The sequence below is a fragment of the Semicossyphus pulcher genome, unplaced genomic scaffold (assembly GCF_022749685.1).
Source record: "Semicossyphus pulcher isolate SPU_LCO1_2020_fin unplaced genomic scaffold, fSemPul1.0.p SCAF_3, whole genome shotgun sequence".
Classification (NCBI taxonomy): Eukaryota; Metazoa; Chordata; class Actinopteri; order Labriformes; family Labridae; genus Semicossyphus; species Semicossyphus pulcher.
Genome location: NW_027211704.1, coordinates 15,648,980 through 15,671,728, shown reverse-complemented (window position 1 = coordinate 15,671,728; position 22,749 = coordinate 15,648,980). Strand labels below are relative to the sequence as shown.

The window sequence follows — 22,749 nt, the reverse complement described above, 5'->3', positions numbered from 1 at the left end:
AATGTGTCCACCAGCAAATCAACACCAGCACTTACATAAGAGAGCTTTTTTTAAGTGCTGAAGATAAGTATTTATCAGTAAAAATTACTTCCAAGAGCCTTGAAAGGAAAGGCGCATGAAGCAGAGCTATTTCTAGTGTTGCTACAAGAAGTAACAGGGAAAAAAAACTTCACTTCATGACGTAGATAAAACACCAGCTGCTTGGGCTGCGGCGACAGTAGATTTTTCTACAGCAGCAATTTGGCGTGGAGAATGCTAACAGACTGGCGTAGTCAGATGGAAGTACTGTAATGGGTGGCCTGCATGTGGCTCTTATGACGGACCGGGAGTGCAGAGGGCTCAGCCAAGCGGCTAATTGAGAGGACTTAAATGACTGCATGGATGGAGAGACTTCTAACTTATTTATTACTGCAGCAAAGACAGGCTTCCTCAGCAAATACGCCTGTGTGTGTGTCAACGTGAGTTACTGCTTCGCATCCACTGCTGCATCCCTGCAAACAACCAGTGTCTGTGCTGTGGAATTACATTTCACTTATTGATTGATTTCTATGGCAGGCTGAGGAAGGAGGCTCAAGTCAAGTCAATATTAACATTTAATTTATTTCGCAAATACAAGTAGCCGGTCTAACTTTCTAAATGCTCCCCAGCCACAGTTCTAAGGCCTAAAATATAACAAAAGGCCAACACATTATTGTGAATCGACACTAGTGTACCACTGATTAATAAAACACCATATTCTAGTAAGTAACAGGCCTGTGCTGTGGTAACAATGACCAAGTAAAGTTTCAATGTTCTTACTAATATATCATTTTAATTTTGTTACAAACAAAAGCTTTGAATTTAAGACGGGTAAAGCAGCTAAATCTAAAAAATGTAAAAATGTTTCATGTTTGTCTACATGATCTCATAGTGGTTGTTGTGATGTTAAAATGGGTTAAGTCGCAGAATAAAACAAACCTTCTGCTCTGTCCAACCCACGCTGATGAGATAAGGGGAGGCTACAGCCAGTAGGCCCATGATAAACTGTTGGTGCAGTGAGGGGTGAAGGCAAAGGGGCCCATCCAGGGATGAGTAACCCACTTTACAGTTACATCTGTGTGGTCTAATCAGCAGCATGCACAACATAATAGTTACAGCAGTGTAAGAGGAGTCTGTTTTCTATTGTGTTAAAGTTATTCAGCTATACAAACGAACAAACAACTTACTTTGAGTGTTAGTTACTCTACAGTCAAGATAATGATGTATGCTAAATTACATCAACTTAAGTTGTTGATTGATAATAATCAAAATAACCTGCCCAACTTTTCCTGGCTTTTAAATAACAGGGTTTTAATTGTTTACAAATTGAACAGCCTTTGCATTAATTGATGTTTGACCATGTAACGTGCTTCTGTCCATATTTTCTACATTTCACTCTTCACCTATTAATAAACAATACAGCATTCATAAATAGATTGACTCAGTTGCAGCACTCGCTTTATCTGTCAAAACAGTCTTTGTAGTGGATTGTATAACAGATAAGCAAAAAGCAGAATTCAAGCAGAAAGCTAAAAATAAAACCTCATTCAAGCATCAAACACATTTAACAAAAGGTCTTAACAACAGATACATGAAACAACAAACTGCAGCTGCAGTGTAAACCTTCCCATACTGCTCCTGGAGAGCAGCATGAATTCTTAAATGCCACATCTGTGCCATTTTCTGACTACACATTCACAAAGCAGCGGAGAGTTCACTCCGTCTTTCAATGGGACCCCCTCTCCCCCACACTCACCGGGGCTGGTGGTGCTCTGCAGGCTCCCCCTCTTTCGAAACGGGGATTTAGGTTTAGGCTTTCCTTGTCCATCGCTGTTAGAGGAGGAGGAGGAGGTAGAGGATGACATCTTGCCGCCTGTGCTCCTCTTACTACTGGAGCAGAGCGAGTCAGAGCTGTTCAGTGGCCAGCAGAGGGAGAGAGGAGCGCTGGCTCTGACGCTGGAGGAGCTCTGCCTCATGGTGAGGCAGCGGGGCGGCAGGACCCATACTGGGCCAGGAGACGCTCCTCTGCAGAGTTGGCTCCTCCTCCCAGCCCGCAGCAGGTCAGCAGGCGTGCTGCACAGCGTCGAGCTGAAACGCAGCCCAAGGCATCCCCGACCCTTGCTGGGGGCCATCCTCCTTGGTTGCCCTAGCAACCAGGGAATAAGCTTCCTATAGCCAACGCAGGGGAAAACAGCCACAGAGGAGGGCATCGCAGATCAAAGTGTGCAGCTAGCATGACAGGCAGCAAGCCTTGAGACCGACAACAAACCGGCAGCTGAGCGCCAAGGTGAGTGAAGGACAAAAGTTTTTCCAGCCGTCTAAAAATAGCAATCAGATATCACAACAGTGTGAACTCAGCAGAGAGAGAAGAAACGGAGGATCCAGATGAACGGAGAGTAACGAAACAAAAGTCAAAGAATACAGACTGGTCAGAGTGGATAAGCGCAGAAACCAGCTTAGTGTGTAAGCTGACTAGTGGACTCAATCTGCTTTGGTGGAAAACTCTGGGGGGAGACAGGCAGCCTAAACACCAGCAGCACGGGCCCGCCTGACATGATGTATTATAAATAGGGACAACCAATACCAAGCAAGACTAGTAACGTAACCCGTGAAGTATGTGCACAACTTTCTCTCACATCCTTCCTGTCATTTTTATTACATAACACAACCTGCCAAACAACAGCACAGCCCGAGCAAAGAAAACTAATAAAGCTGCTAATTATTTGTTTGTTTCTTTGTCAACACGTCACTATTTTCAACTTTGCTTTATTGTAACTTCTTGATGTAACTTCTTATTACTGAACTGTAAGAATATACTTAAAGACTCTTTGAAAGTCCTTATTAAATACAGATAATTACAAAAAAAAATTTTCTACATGTGATAATGTAAGCTGTGGTCTAGTTTGGCTTTTCAAAATAATAAGCTTTTCCTGGAGGCATTCAGGAAATACACTGATTTCAGCTAAACTAACTCAGCAAAATTTTTTCTGATTAAAAGTTTTTTCAGGTCACTATATAAGTATAGAAAAACTGCAGCAAATGCATTGTATATTACTGAAGCTGGAAGACAGACTATTGACGTCGAGTATTGACCAAACAGCATATTTTTGGAACTTTAGGAGTAGTCCGAGCACAAGAGCTTCAAAAGAAGAGTAAAGATCCCCACCTAGTGGTTTGAAATTTGTATGCAGTTGTACTGGCTGCATAAAACAGTTTAGAGGAGAGACAATGGGGATGGCACACATAAATTGTAGGTGACCAACTTACTGAAAAGGCCCTTTCATTATTCACATGACACACCAAAATCCTCTGCACGCTTAAACACAGAATTCAACTGAACAGACATTGTAACAACAGAATTATGCTGAAAATATTTGCAAGTAAACCGGTCTATGTCATTACAGCATGCACTAAACTTGATCGACTCTAAACAAAACTCTACATTTTCCTGTAGGATAAATTGAAATACTCAGAAACTGGTGAAATGTGGATTATGTATTTAGAAATTAAACTGTCCGAGACAAAACCAAATACAACTATCACACTGGTTGTAAAACTTAAACTAAATCCCCAAGCTATTTTCTGATAGAATCAGTGAGGAATAAAGCTTAAACATCATTCACAAACCTGTTCAAACTATTCCCTTAAGATTTAGAACTAGATGCACATATAACAATCAGCTTTGTTCTAAATGAGCTTGACAACAACACCTTTCAAAGAAAACTCTGATGGGTGACTGACAAAGGTTTACCTTTCTTAAACTTAAAACAAATCCTGTTTCAGGGTGTCTCCGGCCATTTCTCAAATCAATCTGACCCAGTTTTTGAGACAGCAGACGTTCACCATCTGGTGCAGCAGCAAAAGCTAAAAAACAGAGGCCTACTTTTGTCTGAAACACAAATCTTTATAACCCCAATCGTCTGTTACACATTACGCTAAAACTTCAAACATAAAAAAGGTCTTACCTGTAAACAGAAGCAATTAATGTCAGCCTGGTAGCTCTTGTTACTGCTTCACTAGCTTGTATTTTTGCACTCTGCTACTTGGTCTAGCTTTCGGTCTACACCCTTCTGCTAAAAATGAGACCTCTGTGTATATCACTGGCTGCTGGGGAATGTTTTTTCACTCCTTCAGAGCAAAGCTCATGGAATTTAACATTTTGTTTGCAGAGGCCGTACACCAATAAGAAAACAGAACTTTCTTTCCATGTATGTGTAGTCTTTCATAGACAAAGGGCTTAAGGGAACGCTTAATTTGCTGATTTTCAACCTTCTCTTTATCTCTCCAAGTTGAATATATAATATGAAAAAACGTTGAATTCTTGTTCTCTGTATGGGCTGCAAATATGCAAACCTGATATGTTGTTCTGCCGGCACTAGTGCCGTCATACAACATACTTGCTGGCCAGTAAGAACTACAGGCTATTTCAGCTTAGATTTCTAGTCTCCACCTACCCTCCAATGCCAGTCTAGACAAAAACTACACTACTAAAATCAAATATGGCACCCCATAATATGCTTGCAGAGGATTTCATGAATAAGAATACATTTTAAATGTTTTGGTCTGAGGGTAGTTCACCTTACTTCTACTAAAGCCTGTGTCACAGGAGGTACAAGCCACTTTGGGTGTTGCAAGGCCACAAAAGTGACTGACATAAAGTACATTCAGGGAGTTTTAGCTCTTGGGGGTAAGCAGGTGCCTTCAGACCTTCTTGGCTAAAACACTGGGTTGTGTTTTATGTAACTTTTACTATCATTAGGTACATGTATTGTATGGTTCTTTACACGTTTGCTCTGTGTCAATGCAGCTTCCTGACTTACCACCTGACATTGTTGAGGACGTGCTGGGAGCAGAGGCAGACAGTAGCTTGAGACAGGAAATATCCTACAGAAAATACACAGCAACATGGCACAGTGGGTTAATCACAGCATGTTAAGCTGAGGCTAGATACGTTAGCAAGCGAGATGATAAGCTATCAGCTTCACCGTGCTAAGGATACCTCAGATACGTCTCTTAGAAATGATTAACATCTCTGTAAAGTTAACTTAAAACAAAGCTTCTCTTACCAAACGTGTATATTGTGCTTTTCTTCGCTAAAATTCACCACAAACTTCACTTACGTTACTTTAACCAAGTCTGTTTTAAAGTCTGATAAATTAATTTCCGTTAGCGACGTTTTTCAAGTAACCGCTAACTTACCTCAGTGACGTCAGATAAGTGAACAGTGTATTGGGGCTAACTGAACTATACGAACACTGGCAACGCCTAAAGTTAAGCTATCAAATAGTAACCAGTGGTATACTTCATACTGTATACTGCATTTCCTCGACTAGGTAGCTTTTGGTTTCCAAGTCCATGCAGTTTCCTCAAAAGAAGGACGACATTTTACCTTTAAAGGAGCCGCTGCTGTGGATCAAAGGTCGGGATAAGTTTACGTTAAAGGGCTTCCTATCCCTCTTCTGCAGTAGCTCTGTTCTAAATTATATTCTTTGCATATAACATGCGGTAAAAATAACAATGGCAGCCTTATTGTCACTAAATATGAGGAAATGAAACTGTTGTTTGTTTCTCATTGTGCCTGGAGCATCACTAGAGTATAGTCAAGTGGAGTATTTTCACAATGACGTAGGATTTTTACTTTACACTGGTAAAGATCTCAATATCTCTAATGCTAAAATGCATGCTCCGATAACTCTACCATGTTCAAATACTCCATTTCAAATAAAAGTTCCATTGTCTCAAGTATATTTGACCTACATTACCTGTTAATTAATTTCAATATTGTTTTTATGTAATAATAGACTTTATTAAAGCTTCTGTGAGAAACTTTTGGTTTGTGTTGATTTTGGCGCCCCCTGTGGATAAAGTGATACCTCTTATCTCTTTGCTGATTTTGTCCTGTACAAGTGGTGATTTTTAAAGAAGTCTCATCATCAGTTCATATGTGTCACTCAAATTTTTGCCCTGAAAAATGTAAACAACGGCAGCGTACAGTTAATCGCTTCGTCCAACACCTAACCCCTGCCACAAAATTCAGGCAATAAGAACATCTATATAGAAATAATGAATATTGTTGCTGAATGTCTGGTTTGCTTTTGTAGGTCGTATAGAATTATCAGAATTAATTTCAGTCTGTTTTATAACCAACAAAAAAGATGTTAAAGAAGCAATTTAGCCCCATTAAAACCATCACTGTTAAGCTTATGTGCTGTAAGGAAATATTACATGTTTCCACTCTGTCTCCCCAACTTTGGCTTGTCTGCTTGTTGTCCCTCTTTTTTGTAAAATGCTGATAATGTTCAGAGAAAGTTGGTGGTAACAAATTATATTGTTCTCTTTCTCTCTGTGTCTATGTTCTCATTACAGGTTTGTTTCTGCAACCTCCTTGTCCATTTGCTTCATCACTTTTTCCTGATTACCAGCCCCAGGATTCATGCAATCTAAAGCACCGACCTTTCTCTGGACTCAACTCTTTGGGTTGTTTGGTAAAATAAAAATACATTTTAAAGCTTAGCTTCTTTTAGCTGATTTTCCTGGTTCATTTTCAGCTGCTGCTTTCAGTGTAAAGCTCTGATCCAATACATGTTAACCTGCTCCGCACCAAACAACAGACAGACTAGCTGAAACTAATTTCTCTAAGGAACAAGTGAAGCACAAACCAGCGCTACAGTGAAGGTAACAAGCCCTGTTGGACTTCCACTTTCAGTTCTTCTTTCCAACTTCTTTTTTTCTTTTTTCAGCTCCAACTGAATTCTCTTTGCCCTTTTTCTTTTTTTGGCTTCGACTCCTACCGGAATATCTTTTGTTTGCAACTTGTTTACTTTAGAAGTAGCCCACGTATCAGTTTGCTGTTACCATTGCAGGTAATTGTAATCTAAATGCAAAGATAAATGTCTTAATAATCTAGACCAGTGATTCCCAAAGTGTGGGCCAGGGCCCCCTGTCGGGCCATAAAGGTACTACAGGTCGGCCACAGAGTTCATTAACAATAAGAAAATAAACATTATATTTTAAAATTTTACTATTTGCACGTTATTTGCCTTAAAAATTGTTGTCTTTAAATGGATGAATTAATTAGTTGCACCACATTTATTGAAGGCTGAAGCTAAGATGTTTGTGTTTATGAAATGAAAATATACGGAAGTACTTAGTAGTATGATAGTCTCACAGTGACTATAGTGATAGTGTTGATCAGTGTTGCTTGATTGGAGGTTTGGATGAGCCCAAGACTATTTTAGGATTTCAAAGTGGGCCGCAGCATTCCTAAGTTTGGGAATGGCTTATCTCAAACAAAATATGTAATCATTAATCTTTTATCTGTCTGTTTAAATAGCAATTTAAAAACTATATATAACAAGGTAAAGCTATTCAAGATTACAAAGAAACATTCAGAGGTAATTCTAAACAGCAGAATGGGCAGAGTCATTTCAGCTTATAGTACTCACACACGCTCTCCCAAGAATGTGAACAAAATTAACAACAGAAAAATGTCAGCTCTGGTTTAGTCTAGAGAGTGTATTTTAAGAAGTCACAGATAAGGGTGTCTGGTTGGATTCCCAATAGAGCACGCTCCTCCTCCCGCCCACCACAACACTGAGAAATGTCACTAGGTAATAATTGCCATGGGGATGGAAGAGCCTGGTGAAGCTGGGGGCGGTTTGACAGAGGTCCATCACTGAGGTGTGAGGCCTGTCGCGCACCAGCAGCTTCCAACTGAAACACAGCATCTATCCATCTATCTATCTATCTATCTATCTACTTTCTGATGGCAGTTGCATCACTGGCTTTGGTCTTTGAAGTTGAAATGTTACTTTAAGGTCAAAGTGTTTGAACTGCATCCTCACATCCCCCCGTCTTTGCAAAGGAGCGCATAGCAGAGAGATTTTGCCGCACACGTCAATACAGAAACAGGGCACTACAGATGCTATAAAGGCTGTAAACTATGAGGGTTAAATTAAAAGGATGCATCCAAAATGTTTTACAAACATAGAAACTCTTTATTACAACAGTATCTGTCACTCAGCTTTTCACCATGTATTTTCTAAACACATTCATATCATCGCAGTACAGTGGAAGTCGTTCTTTTCATCACAGCATAATAAAAACAATCTCCGAACAAGGTAAAATCCTAACACAAACATCATTCACAGTTTGGGATATTCAGACATGATGAAAAGTAGCTGAACAAGCTTTTGATTTTGGATTGGCATTCTCGCTAAAAATAAAAAAAACCTTTGAAATAAAATATCTTAAAAACCCTGTTTCCACATTATGTAAGAAAGATTCTGTTTTTCCGTCATTTCCACATTTCGTATTCATCACACCTAACACTTGATATAAAATACTACTTCATCTCATTGTCGAACCTAAGCTGAAAAACGTAGCAAAGTCTGTACCATCATTTTAATAAAAACGTAATCACGCATTTGCACCCCTGCTTTAGTCTCCTTACAACATTTGAATAGAGTGTGCAGGAGTCATACTTGACATGGAACTGTGCAGGATTGTAAATAATGTTGTTTTTTTCCTGCTTGTGAGGTACTGTATAAAAACCCTGATGAACAGGGCAGTCGGTATATTCTCCTTCTGGGATAAAAAATCTCAATGCTGGAAAAGAAACAAAGAAGGCAGTTACTGCATACGTGTTAAAATACATCTCCTCAAAATATAATTCGTAACAACTCACAATTAAAAAGAAAAATGGGCGTGTTGAGTGAAGTACACAACCCACAACTCATACAGTTTTACTAAACATAACATACAGTTTAATACATTTAACGAATGTAAGAAATAGAATCATATTTGAATGCAGTGAAGTGCATCAATCGGTTTTTTAAGTTCTTTGTCCAAATACACGGTTAAATACGTCACATGGCAGGAAGCTGGGTGACCCTTAAGATGAATTTTACGTCAGCCTTTATTCTGAAAGGATCTCCCAAAAGATCTGGCTTTCTTTTTAGGAAATAAAAAAAAGATGTGTTTGGACAAGCACCAAAAAAAGGAGGATAAAATTGGGATGTTATCTGTAAACAACTCCAAGTAATTCCATGAGTTAGGCCACAACACGAACGCCTCCTAATCGATTATAATTGGCAGATTGGCATTAAGAGGGGCTTTGTCACTGATGAAAGCCCAACTGCCAATCAAAAGTGACAGTAGTGCTTTTTTTCTCAATGGATCCTATAAATACTGTTTAAAATATTATTGCTGTCTTCCTTCACTTTACTTTTGTTGTTGTACTTTACAAAGTCTTTCAAAAAAGAATCAACTTAGAGGGGCGTCAGAGATAATTGATTTGGCAGTTACAAATACTGTATCGGTTTCCATCTTTCTTTCTGAATACAAAGGCTGTTCGTGTAACAGCAGACTGTCTTTGAAACGACAGTGAAGTTCTGAATTGAGAGGGAGCCAGTCTGTTTCAGCAAGTATTCCATTAATTTGAGATCAAAGGAAATACTCTTTGTGGAATGACAAAATATAAATAATGTTTTTCTTCTATTAAAAAAAACAGACTTAACAATACATCAATGTTAATTCACTGAGTTTTTACTGTACAGAGCGGTCGTGTGGAATGTTTTAAAATCCAGCAGTACTCTCCCTGTTAACAAAGATCTCAAACCACTGCCTCACATTGTGTCTGGTAGCTGTTTCAAAAAGAAATCTAATGAGGCAAAGTGCATGGATTCAAAGATACAATTTAAAGTCATTCTAATGAGCCATTGGACAGCAGAAAGTAGAAATAGAGACTCATGTTTTCTTTGCTGGAACAGTTGTTATCTATATTGTTAAAATAAGTCTTATTTTCAGGAAATAAAGGTATTGAAACTTAACTGTCTGTACATATATGGTTGTTTTTCGCCTGTTCATTCTCAATAAACTCTGAAGTCTCTTCTGCAATTTGTCCAGGAATTCGGAAATCGATAGGTATGGGCTGTGCTGGCTCTAGCGGTTGGGGCTGAGCCACGGGGCAGCCGGCCTCACCTTTAGGACTGGAGGTGCTGTGAGAGTTTTGAGGATCCAAGTTGCAGCCAGTGCCCTGAAGAAACTGTAGGAAGTTCTCCTCTATCGATCCCTCACGGCTGGGCAGTCTGTCCTCCATCTCAACTCCTGCTCGACGAAATAGACAAGGGAGATGTTTGCCCAACTCCTCCCGTATCTGCCTGTTGAGACAGCCGTAGAAGAAGGGATTGGAGGTGAAGCAGAAGTAGCCGATCCAGGTGACCACCTCCTCCAGAGAGGCTAGAGTGGCTGGAGGGCTGGCAGCCAGAGCTGAATACAGGTGGAAAGTAAAGTAGGGCAGCCAGCAGCAAAGGAATTGCCCCCCTACCGCTGCCAGCACTGCTGCCGCCTTCCCTCCCCCAAAGGGGCGCTGAGGGGTCGCTCTTCCTGTCCCGGTCCCCGTCCCAGAGCTGGTAACCATTGTGGAGCGACTGCTGAGTGACTCTGACCTCTGGCGACGAGGTGTGTCCATCCAGGTAGGCAGAGGCCCGTGGTGCATGGCTGCTACCCGAGCCACTTTGAACATATTGCAGTACACAACAAGAATGACCAGCAGTGGGCACAGGAAATACACCAGGGTGAACAGGACCATGAAGGCCATGCGATTTGACCCTCCTCCTGTCCAATGCAGTGAGCAGCGCCTGTGACCCTGAGCAGGGGGAGGTGCGACTGCCCCACCACCTACTCCCCCGACCGCACTACTCTCCAAAAGAGGAGTTCTTCCACCTTGTAGGAACCAAGCGAGCAGAGGCAGAGCAGACATGGCCAGAGCTTTGACCCAGATCCCCACCAGGACTGATGCTACGAGGCCAACAGTCATCTTAACTTCATAGCGCATGGGGTGTATGATGTAGTAGTAACGCTCCACATTGATGACGGAGATAGAGAGGATGGCAGCACTAACCAGGCACACACTGAGAAAGAGGTAGCTCCGACACAGGGCTTCCCCGAAGAAGGCTCGACTCGAGAGCATGCCGAGGGGCATCAGCACCAGGGCCGCCAGCAGGTCCACCACACACAGGTGGAAGACGAAGGCAAACTTGTGGAGCTGTGGGGCCTTGGCAATCACCGCCATGACGGCCACATTACCCACCACAGCCAGCAGATCCATGAGCAGCATGGCCAGCAGGGCTAAGATCTGGGAGAGAGCCCAGCCCTCAGGCAGAGAGGAGGCAGACATGTTGGACATGAGCTGTGGAGGTGGGTGGGAGGAGTTCCACATCGGCTCCATTGAAGGGTGGGATGAGGCAGGCAGGCAGGAGCAGTCACAGGCCCATCACCCATCCTTCAAAGCCAGGAAGTACGGCCAGAAAACAACGGCTTAAAATGAGGTCAAAAGCTGCCTCGTAGTTTCGAGGACGATGCTGTGATTGTCAGGAGGTTCCGATTTTATGATTCCATCTAGAAAGTCTTCATGTCTGCCATCAGTCAGAGCACACCCTGAAAACAAGAGAGAAATAGATTAATACAAATCGTGAATTCAAGTGTACCCAAGTTTGCACGTGATCCCTTGTTTGGACTTCTAGGCTATAGCTAATCCTTCCAATAAGTTGCACGTGCAAGTTTCATTTTTGCCCGGGCTTCCATTAGGACTAATTCACTCAGATGAAGTTTTATGAAATCCTCCTTACCTTCTCAAATCTCTGTTAAGGCTTCTTACTGATAAGATAATCCAAAGCCAGCCCTCAAACTAATTCATCCAATTAAGTATGCATTATTCAAGAAAGGGACATTTGGCACCTTTGTAGCTGGAGGAGTACAATATTTTGGAGACGGACAGGCAGAAGAGTTGAGTCTCTTAAACAGATTAATCCATATTTCGGCAAGCAATTAACAATGCCCAAGGCACATGTGTATGATCATAGTGATCGTTTACAACTTCTTTATTATAACAGTAAAAAAAAGAGGTCAAGAATAAATCTATACCGTTCCTTTCCTGGTGTGCTGCAGGTGATAGATACTTTTCAACCACACATCCTGCCAATGCATGAGTGCTCACTAATTCCTTAAGCCCAATCCTATCACTGGATATCTGATAGTCCTTTTCAACTAAATCTACAACTGCTATAAGAGCTTTTGTTTATTATCTGATTGTGTATGAGGTTTCTGGAAGGCCAGCATGTGGGTTTAAGAATCGCTGCACTGTATGATACTGCGTGTTGCCACTTGGTACGAGTGAATTTAGTGTTTCAAATGGAAAACCGGAGGGTATTCATAGGCTGCAGAGGCTGTCTGCATATTAACCGTGCCTGGTGATTACAGACAACAAACAGACATGGGTGGCTGCTGCTATATTTATGTCAGATCAAGGAAATCCAGTTGCCTACCACTATGACTGCTCTCTGCCACTGATGTTAAAAAAAGCCTGGGATGTTCCTTCTCCTGTCTGAGGTGATAACACTGCAAATACGGGTATAAAATTGGCTCTAATCTCCCTCATCACCATGAATGATCACCCTCAGTGAGCAACGACTCTAAATCACACATAGGGGTACTCCCAATTCAGCTGAACCCTGCTGCCTGGTTTAGTCATGTCTAACCGCCTACTCGTTTATATATTAATCATTAATGCATTACACCCACTGTATAAAGCTAGCCCACATTCTATATATCACATTACAGCTGAATTAGATTTATCGTTGCACTCAGCAGTATATAATCAGGAGATTAGAGGAAGAGAGTGAGAACAAGCGAGGAAAATATGTAGAGAATCAGTGAGCGTGAGGGGAAGAAGCAGAGAGAGCAAGCGGGGAGCATGATGTACCTGAATCAGAGTATTTCCTGATGCAGCTGCCTGCTGTTTTGGTCTCCAAGGATGAAAACCTGGTGTAGCTCCCACTGCTGAGGCTCACAGTGGACATCAATCACTGTATCATATGAATCCTGATGAAGTGCCTCCCTCTGCACAAGCCTGTTTCTCTTCCCATGCCGCGATCTTCCTCGTGCATCCTCCTCCCTGGATGACTTCGGCCGTGGCGGCAGGGATTTTTCTGAGACGATGCTGATGTAAATGCTTGCAAAGATACAGCTCGCTCTCTGCTCTCCCCCTCCACTCACACACAGTGACTGCAGAGATGGAGCAGGAGGCTGCGAGAAACAGGACCAGAGCTGCTGCATCCACAGGGTCCTAGTGTCCTCGCCGTACAGCCAAGTTTTGACTTCAGAATTTAGGAACTGGTTATGATGTGTGTGTTAATCAAACAGATTATTTTAGACATCTTACTGGTGCCACATGAGTGATTAAAATATCTCCAACACATCTAAAAAAATATTGTTATACAAATATCTCAATACCTTGACAACTATGAGACTGCCATGTGATTTAGTCAAGACATTCATCATCCTCTAGAGAATGAATCAAATAAGTTTAGTCACTGCTCTGGTCTGGCACTGCTTAGTTCATTTTTAAGGGGTGTTATTGTTATCACAGACCAAAATGCATCCGGATGCTACAACCAATCTGAGACAATGAAACGTGACGTTGCTGTTGGCTGCTTGACTAGATCATCAAACTTACACAGCTTCTAGTCCTCCATAATACACGAATGGCAAGACATGATTCAGCTGCTAACACTTAGCCCAACAATAAAGTAAAGTACTGCCCTGGCTAACCCATAAACTATTGTGATTGGCCTGACCTGAATCAAGACGGAGGGAAATCTGCCTGAATGGTAGGGGGATTAAACACATCTGCCAGAGCAAAATAAAACATGAGCCCCTCAGTTTGTCTGTTCCGAGGCTATCTAATTAAACCGGGTCAAAATTTCTACTTACTAAACACCTTTGAAAAAAGTCAAATTCTTGCCATCTTAAGCTATGTACTTTGAAACAATGCTAACGTGCTAAAACTAGCCTGTCACATTACATTCTACATCCATGAATCCACAATGCTACTTTGTAAGCTGTGCCCATGTTACAAACTAAATTGTACCAAAATGGAAACAGTTACCATCCAGTGTTTGTTATGTTAACATGCTAACTGCAGATATGCTAACGTATACAAACATTAGCAGGTTAGCATGCTGATGACAGTTACTGTTATTGCCTCCCGTAGGAGAAATGTGTCTTGGGAGTAGCTTGCTAGCTTGCTAAAATGAGCTAAAGCAGAGCAGAGTAGCCAAAATACACCGAACTAAGACTCACATATTATAATACTAACATTCCACAGAGTATTTTTGATCACTAGTATCAGGCAAAGTCTCTCCATTTTCAGTCTTGTTTTCCAGATAGCTTATTTGCCAGTTAATGCTCCCACTGTTACCTCCAGGTGACCTTCTGTGTCCGCTTATTAATAGGAATCTGCACGCTGCACAGAGACCTCCCCCTCATATCTAATCCATCACTTCTTGCTCCACTCGCACTTTATTTACTTGGTCAATCAGCAGTGATTCAGGTTGTAATTTCATGGTTTAAAGTGCCCTCCAGTGCAGGATTCACCAAGGCAGTGAGCCACTGATTTGGCCCGGCCTCAGCCTCCACCATCCCAGCTTCTCAAACTGGGGCTCCTTGTTGCCACGGTGATCTTTTTCATATACACTCCATCTCATTGCTCCGTCTGCAGAGGACAATGAAATCTGGGCCATTATGGCAACGGCTACCGCGCTGAAGGAGTAAGCCTGAAGCTGCGAGGGTCCAAGGTGTTTTTAATTTGCATTTGTAAGCTTCCCTGTGATCTTACTCATAACATCTGCATATTATGGATCACATCTTACACCTCTTTCACTATCAAAAAGCAGGTTTCAACTTGTAGCAGCTCTTGTGAATCGATGGATCACTCTAGTTCTCTGTTCTTCTCTATGTATCTAGTTCTGGATACATTCAGGGGTGTTGCACAAAATCCTGGGCCCCAAACTTAGACATACTCTAAGGGCACCTACCTTCATTGACAACTATTCATTGTTTTAACTTTGTGGGCCCTTCTTACATTAGGCCCTGTGTACTCAGTCCCCCTTTCCCCCCCAGTCTGATGCCCCAAACAGATTATAAACCAGGTGACAGATTGGTTAGCACTGTTGCCTCACAGCAAGAAGGTTCCTGGTTTGAACGCTGGTGGGGGCATTTCTGTGCGGAGCGTGTTCTTCGCGTCCATGCGTGGGTTCCCTCCAGATACTCCAGCTTCCTCCCACAGTCCAAAGCTCGTTAGGTTCATTGGTGACCGCCCGTAGGTGTGAATGTGAGCATGAATGGTTGTCTGTCTCCATGTGTCAGCCCTGTGATTGACTGGCAATAAGTCCAGGATGTACCCTGCTTAACACCCAATGACAGCTGGGATCAGATCCAGTTTTTAAGGAGAAATGCAAAAAGAAATCTGGTTGCAGCTTCTCAAATGTGATTTTTTTTCCTGCTTTTTTATATGGTTTTTGATAGTAACATAGACACCTTTTCATTTAGAAGTGGGGTGAGCATTCAACACTATTACAGACAGGAAGAAGTCAAGAAAATGATCTGTAGATGAATTAAAATAAAAATAACATCATGATATTACTTGGAGCATTTCTACATCCCACTATAGCACTCTTGAACATTGTAAACCAGTTGTTCAGTGTGTAAAACGACAAATTACATGCTGAAACACCTGAAACGTGCCTGCACAGCCGAACATAAGAAGACACGATGCTGCTGGATGGAGAGATTTAATGGATGCCGATTACTACAGTTGTCATGGTGAAGCTGTATCAAGATGTTTGGTAGCACTAAGGAGAGATGGAAACATACACATGATGTCAAACATATAAAACCTGTCAAACAGTGTGAACGCTGGTGTACGAGCAGGTGTGGTTTTTTTCACATTGATTCAGTGTAGATCCGTCTGTTACTGCTCTCAGTATTCAGGCATGTGCACCTGAGTGTGTGTGTGTGTGAGTGTGTATATCAGGTGTTGACTCATGACAAAAATAGCAGAGTCTTGCTCGGCCGGCAGCACCAATCGCTGCCAACACAAATACAATGGTTTCCATGGCAACCTCGAAAATAGACTCCACATTCGCACTCAGAAATAGCAAAAGGACGCCGCAGTAACCCCAGAGAGCCCCCACTGCCAATAATAACTACCCACAGATATCAGCCGCACTCAGATATAAAACCACAGCAGAAACATGATTACTGCAGCCTACACAAACAATCAGGTCAAATTTAACATGCACGTTTAGCAGCGAGGCGTGGGGGAACATTAACCAGCTGTGTGTGTAATAAGATCAAAGTAAAAGCACAAGAGAGATTCTTTACGTATGTGTCATGTCGTGTGTTCAGGTACCTCGTAGATGTGTTGGGGCGATGTTGCTGCAGATTAAAGGTGAAGTGATGAATGTTGCTGTGGAGACACTTGGGGAGGAAGGTTCATATCACAGCAGTCACACAAGAAGATGAAGATCAGCTGATACGCTGTGGCTGTGTGTGTGTGTTCAAGACACAAAAACAGTACCTGAAATATTCTTATGCTCCCATTAACTTCTATCTACAGACTCTGCATCAACATACAGAAACTGTAGGCGCGGGACCAGATTTTACACAGGAAGTGTTCGGGTTCCTATTTGTAGTACATTTGTAGTCTGAGAAGTATTGACCAATCACATATTAGCAGGCTAATGGATAATGGTGAATGCATTAAAACAGTCTGTGGAACGCACTCCGTCATAACACCATCCCGGCTCCCATCAGTGATTTAGCTTTTTATTAATCTCTCTGTATTGCACATGCAAGTGCAGCCAACAATCACAACCATTCGTCCTTAACTTCAACTCCATTCTCGCTTCTCAAGTTGCTTGACGGACTCCAAAGAATGCAGCACACGGAAAAGGAATTCCTTTATCGTTAACCGCTGACTACTCTGGACGCCCCCAATAGTTGGCCGTTTCACCCAGAGGCTATATCATGGTCGGACGATAGCCGACGAGTTCCGAGATTGTGCTCCCAATAACTATTCACTATCTTTACTGGGATTGATGGACTGTTTGACATCAGGGATTAAACAAAAACACCTGATAATATTTTGTTGGATCATAACAGGGATTCTGTTGCTTTTTTTAATCAATGTGCAGCAGGAAAGCAAGGCTGGTAGCTGCTGTCATGCAAATGCATGTGGTTTGTATGTTTAGGTGGGATGATGATGTAGTCTCCTCTGTTACTATGTAAATAGTCCCATTTTGAGGACCTCTTTGAGATCATCAACTAGCTGATAATTCAATCATTAAAAGATCCTGAGATCCACCTTATATCAGACCTTGATCAGGTGATTTAATTGGTTCTTTTTCAGTCACAGTTAATAATTGTGACTAATGTTACTTCTGAAATATAAACTGATGTCATATTTAATGGTAGCACTGTCTCTATATGTTCCAACAAAATGCATGGAGCACCTTTGTCTCAGTGCAGTGAGGAGGAAGCAGGAAGACCAAACACAGCTCTTCTAGAAGCATCTTTCCTGAGTTATCTGGTTAAGTCTGAACATATCGTTCTCTCTATCCATGTTTCTCTGGTTTTACAAGGTTATCCAGATACTCAGTAAAGGAGCCTCTTGAACAGGCCTCTGAGTGTGCTGGTTAAGCCAGATGGTGGCAGTGTGTCCACTATATTGTTCATGTGGTACATGAGCTGCCTTCTCATCCCACTGTAACAGAGATTGCAGATAGATTTCTAAGAACTGTTTTGGTGTGGAGTGAGGTCACTGGCGCACACACTTAGGAGCTCAGTTGAATGTGCATTGTGCCCTACATAATGAAGAACATGCAAACAAACAATGTTTGCTGAATAGTGCGAGATGTAGAGAAGCAACCATCCAGCCTGTGCAGTGTTCATGCTCAATGGAAAGCTGTTTTCTTGGTTTGGTTTGTCTGTTCTCGCTCTGGCTTTGAAGAAATATGTGTGATTAATCCTGTTACCAATTTAATAGAGCAACTACAGATTCTCCATTGAGGAAACTGAGCCTGAATGTTTTCATCTGCAATGAACTTTGTTCATTTTAGTCTGATGTAAAACTAGGACACAATAACCCTGTCAACAGTACAGACCAGTGTTCTTTAAATAAACTTGCAACAACTACTAACATCAGTCTTCCCCATCGTATCATTATTGTTGCTGCTAGTATCATTATTGTTGCTGCTAATGCTAATAGTAGACCTGTTGACTTCAACTGTTACAATTACGATTACTACAGCCTTTATCATTACTCTGCTTCTTGCGCTAATTTATTTGTTCGCTAATTTTCACACTAGTGTACCACTATTATTGGCATTGTAACCATAAGTATTACCTGTTGTTGTTCATGTAACAAGCACATATGTTGTTGTTGCTCTCTTTGCCTGTCTCTATCCTGCATCTCCTTCTATCCCATTGTTCGGCCCATCCAGTCGAGGCAGACGGCTGTTCAACATGAGTCTGGTTCTGCTCGAGGTTTCTGCCTGTTAAAAGGAAGTTTTTCTGCCAATGTGCCGAATATTGCTAAGTGCTACTCATGGTGATTCATGTTGGGCCTCTCTTTAAAAAACATAACAAAGAGTCGGTCTAGACCTGCTCTTTTTGTGAAGTGTCTCGAGATAACTCTGGTTATGTTTTGGCGCTATACAAATAAAATTTGATGATGATGATGTTGATGAATAAACTCCAAAAACATTTAACTTTATTAAGACACTTTTATTACAGACACTTGTCGTGATATATTGCCATTTTACTCTGCAGTCACGACCTTGATATTAAAAAACATTTGAAAGCAATATTTATTTTTCTATCGTCTGATGCCACCATATAGCCTCACATCGATAATATATGATGCATCAGCTTATATCATGTATATATCATGTTCAGTGTGAGTTCTTACACAACAGTTACACCCATCATTGTCTCAGCTGAGAGCAGCTCATCTTCAGAACAGAAGCAGATCTCATTTAGCTGATGGATATCACCCTAACCTGCTGCCACTTTGCCTCATTCATAATTCACAGGAGGACAGTAAATCCACCGAGAGCGGGACATCCATCCACCAGGAGTCAATGCTTCAATCATTCCTTTTTGAAGATTAAAGACGTAAAACTTTAAATAACAGGTCACATATATAAACTGCGTCCTACAGCTGGACATTGTGTTTTTATTTAAAGTTACTCTAGCTGGAGTAAACAGTATTTTTGTAGGGGACTACTTCCAGCCGTGGATTTATACACATCTGATTTGCTTGTGAGTATTTATAGCAGCAGGATGTAGTACGCAGGGTTGACTCAAAATAAACTACAGTGTCCTTTTTACCGTAATAACGGTACATGTCATCAGTAAAGGGTGTGATTCATCTTCTGGTCTGGTTTTGATCTTTTCATCAGAATTGTTATGTTGTTTTTTTAAGCCTGGCTTTAGCATGATAACGAGTTTTACCCCAAGAAAAAGGCCACCGGGCCACATTCTCTGCATCATTCCAGTAATGCTTAATCTGATGAGTAGAAACAGCACAATGTGCCTGGTTTCATGTGTGTGTGTGCTCATGTGTCTTTGTGTCCTCACGCTAAAAACAGCAGCTAATGATAGATAATTACTGCTGCTGAGATCCGTGTCACATTGTCACACAGTGGAGCCTGCAGATGCATTGTGCCTGCACAGCTTGGTTAACACAGGCGGCTCCACATCCTGTAATCATTAGGACACTGTTGTTGCCTACTGTAACATATATCTCTCCATAATTGGTGTTTTAGGTTGGGTTTTTTTAAGATGCCTTTATTTGATAGGACAGTGAAGAGTGACAGGAAATGTGGGGAGGAGAGAGTGGGCGATGACGTGCCCCAAGTGATCGGCAGACCAGGAGTCGAGCCTGCGACCAGTGCGTCGAGGACGGAGGCCTCTGTACACGGGGCGCCTGCTCTACCAACTGAGCTAAACCAGCGCCTGTGGTGTTTAAGGCTTTCAAACGAATGATAACTGGTATATGCTGAATGTTTCAGACAATTCTTCTGTGTTTGTGTTGTTGACTTGAAAGAATCAGATACATTTCTTAAAGTCACAGCACTCCGAGCTGATCCAGATTCATATCGTCACAAAGTCATTTCAACTTGTAGAGTTTATGCAAACAAAAGTTTAAATAAGCTCGGTTGTTTTTCAAGTTCATTTATCTAAGTCAGTTTTAATAAAGCACTTATAACATGTTTTTTATACTGTGGTACGGCTGCTTTTTCTTAAGAAAACAGAGATCTTTATTTTTATCATTGTGACTCTTAGTACACAGTAGTACTTTGTAGTCATGTATGCCTCAAAGGAAAGCACATGGATTTTCCCCTCTCGCTTGTTATATCACCGTTTTTTATATTTGGTCACAAGAAAGCTCCTAAATTAATTAGCTGGGCCATGATTGCTTCATAAATCTGCTTTTAATGTGCCAAAAACTACAGAAATGATCAAAGAGTTACAATTATAAGACTTTTATTTTTGTCAACAGGACATATACTAGACTTAAAGTGTGTGGGATGTAAGCTGTGTGTATAATGTAACACTGTCCTGTAAGCGACACCTCACAGTGTGACCCTTGAGTCACACTCTGATTTCTCGCCACAGTTTAAAGCTCTAATTAAAGACTAGTAGACTCAAGTGTTGCATTTCAACCTTTTGCACCCATTTGTCGTCACAACTTCCTTCTTTTATTTACTCTTCTGCCTTTTGGCACATTTACTGATTCATGTCAAATGATGTTTTTATTGTAAGTCTCACCCTCCAAGTGTCTCCTACAGCCCTCACATGATGATCATTTATACCACACCCAGCGCTCTCATTCTCCTCCATCACCTTTTACCCTCGGCTCCCATAGCAACCAGGCCAGTGGACCGCTGTCTCCCCGTGAGGGTTTCAGTGTGAGGTGACCTTGTGCTCAGAAGATTCATAACATGTATTTAATGATCAGCTCGACGTGAGCTGGATGGTCATCTGTCATGTTGACGGCTGCATCGACGCCCTTTTCACCTTCAAAGTTTGGCTTCAATAGTTCTGTGTGTGTGTGTGTGTGTGTGTGTGTGTGTCTTGTCATACTGCCCTCACCGCAGACATTTTGGTGTGTCACTGTGGTAAAGCAGAGGTCTGCATTCTATTTAGATGAGTTGGTTTCAGAGTCCTTGTATACTGTACATGCTGACTCACTGTCATGGCTTCCTGAAACACTTCACCTGCAATTTTTCTACTGAAAGGTCACACATACAGTTTTAGAATAAGCACAACTTAAGCACAATATCCAATAATGTGTCGAGAACCTTTTTCTACTATTGGTCCTGTTTATAACTTTATATTGAGGCCCTGTTATTGAAGGGCTCGTCTGCCAAAATTCAGTTTTTAAGTGACTATAATCAACATTTTCATAACAACAATGTATCAAGTGAGAGTTCTGCTTAGGGATGGGTGGGTTAGGGTTAGAGGGTTATGGTTTTAGGGTTAGAGGGGTTAGGGGGATAAAGTTAGGGTTAGGGGGATAAAGTAAGGGTTAGGGGGATAAGGTTAGGGTTAGGGTTCTAGCGTTAGAGGATTAGGGGTCTAGGGTTGGTGGGGTTAGGGTTAGTGGGTTAGGGGTTTGAGGGGTTAGGAGTATAGGGTTTGAGTTAGGGGGTTTAGGGTTTGGGTTAACGGTTTATGGTTTATGGTTAACTCTAGTGTAAGGGTCAGGGTTTAGGGGTTTGGCAGTTAGCATTAGGGTAGGGTTAGGGTTAGTGTTGGCGTATAGCTGCATTGATGAACTCCAGGGGCCCCGTAAGCGCCAGGCTTACTTTGTAAGACCTGGTTTGTTCTAATTTTATAGATTTTTTTTATTGAAACACACTATCCACTGCAGGGCCTTACTTTGCTGCTGGTCCTGTTTATTTCCTGATCTTGAGGTCGGTCTTGGAGACGACTCTGGCTTCAAAATGCCTAATAAAAGGGGCTATAATCAACATTTTCATGGTAGCACTGGATAAAGTGGCAATATGAAAACATTGTCAAAGAGGCCGCTCAAATTGATGCGCCTAAGGAGATTTATCAGGTGAATCCAAAGCTCCCCTCAGCTTTATTACGTGACTTTAGTATTAAGTGATTTTTCACAGGGGCTGGTGGAGTGCCTGACAGTGTAACAAGATGCTGTTTGCTAACAAGTTTGCCATCTCATTTTAAAAGACGATATGTTGATGCTGTGCTCACAACCTGTTTCTACTGCCCCCTACAGGTCATAAGGACATTCATTGTTTTGTTTTGGTGCTTATATGTTGCACATTCCCAAAATAATATGTTAAATCATATGTCAAATGTGTCTGTCTTGTTGTGTGTCTCTGTTTTTTAGTGTTCCTGATTTGAGGGGAACTACATTTCGCCCCCATGTATGCTGAGTGTTTATTATAGAAATGACAAATAAAATGAAATTGAATTGAATTTACTCAAATTGACTTATTTCATTACAAAACTGGGTCTGGCAACGGTTCCTATAAAGAGTAAGCAACAAGCAACTCTGAACTGAATAACCATAGTAACTCAGATGAATGAAACAAGTGATGGTGCCTCACATTTCAATCTTAGAAATGTTTTCATCCATTTTCTAGGACTCTTAGCTCTTTATGTTAACCACACGCTGTGCATCCGGCTCTTTACTCTGCATATTGATTACTCACACACTTCTGCATGCACATCACGTCCTGCGCTTTAAGACTGCTGCAGCTGCAGTTTCCCACACACACACACACACACAGCCAATGTGCCCTGTCCTTCACCACAGCAATAAGACGAACCAGGAGCAAGAGGGCTTTTTCATCA

At 41.6% G+C, this 22,749-nt stretch overlaps 2 protein-coding genes across 3 annotated transcripts in view; both read right to left on the bottom strand.

The window, feature by feature from the left end:
• LOC138605567 (AMP deaminase 2-like) overlaps positions 1-4,897 on the bottom strand; it is a 28,942-nt gene extending 24,045 nt beyond the window's left edge. The window contains exon 1 of one of the 2 annotated variants that reach the window (XM_069677917.1): positions 4,839-4,897. In XM_069677917.1, the coding sequence (XP_069534018.1) occupies positions 4,839-4,848 (10 nt within the window). In that variant the 5' untranslated portion in view covers positions 4,849-4,897. Of the gene's footprint in view, positions 1-1,774; positions 2,229-4,838 lie in introns of those variants that run through there. The other variant, XM_069677916.1, reaches the window with a different exon arrangement.
• Positions 4,898-8,010: 3,113 nt separating this feature from the next.
• LOC138606122 (G-protein coupled receptor 61-like) lies at positions 8,011-11,248 on the bottom strand. The gene has a single exon (XM_069678586.1). The coding sequence runs from the start codon at positions 11,246-11,248 to the stop codon at positions 9,845-9,847; it is 1,404 nt and encodes a 467-aa protein (XP_069534687.1). The 3' UTR covers positions 8,011-9,844.
• Between the last annotated feature and the right edge of the window lie 11,501 nt (positions 11,249-22,749).

Excerpts from the sequence above, each read along its gene's own strand:
- LOC138606122 (XM_069678586.1), bottom strand. The coding sequence starts at position 11,248 with ATGGAGCCGATGTGGAACTCCTCCCACCCACCTCCACAGCTCATGTCC.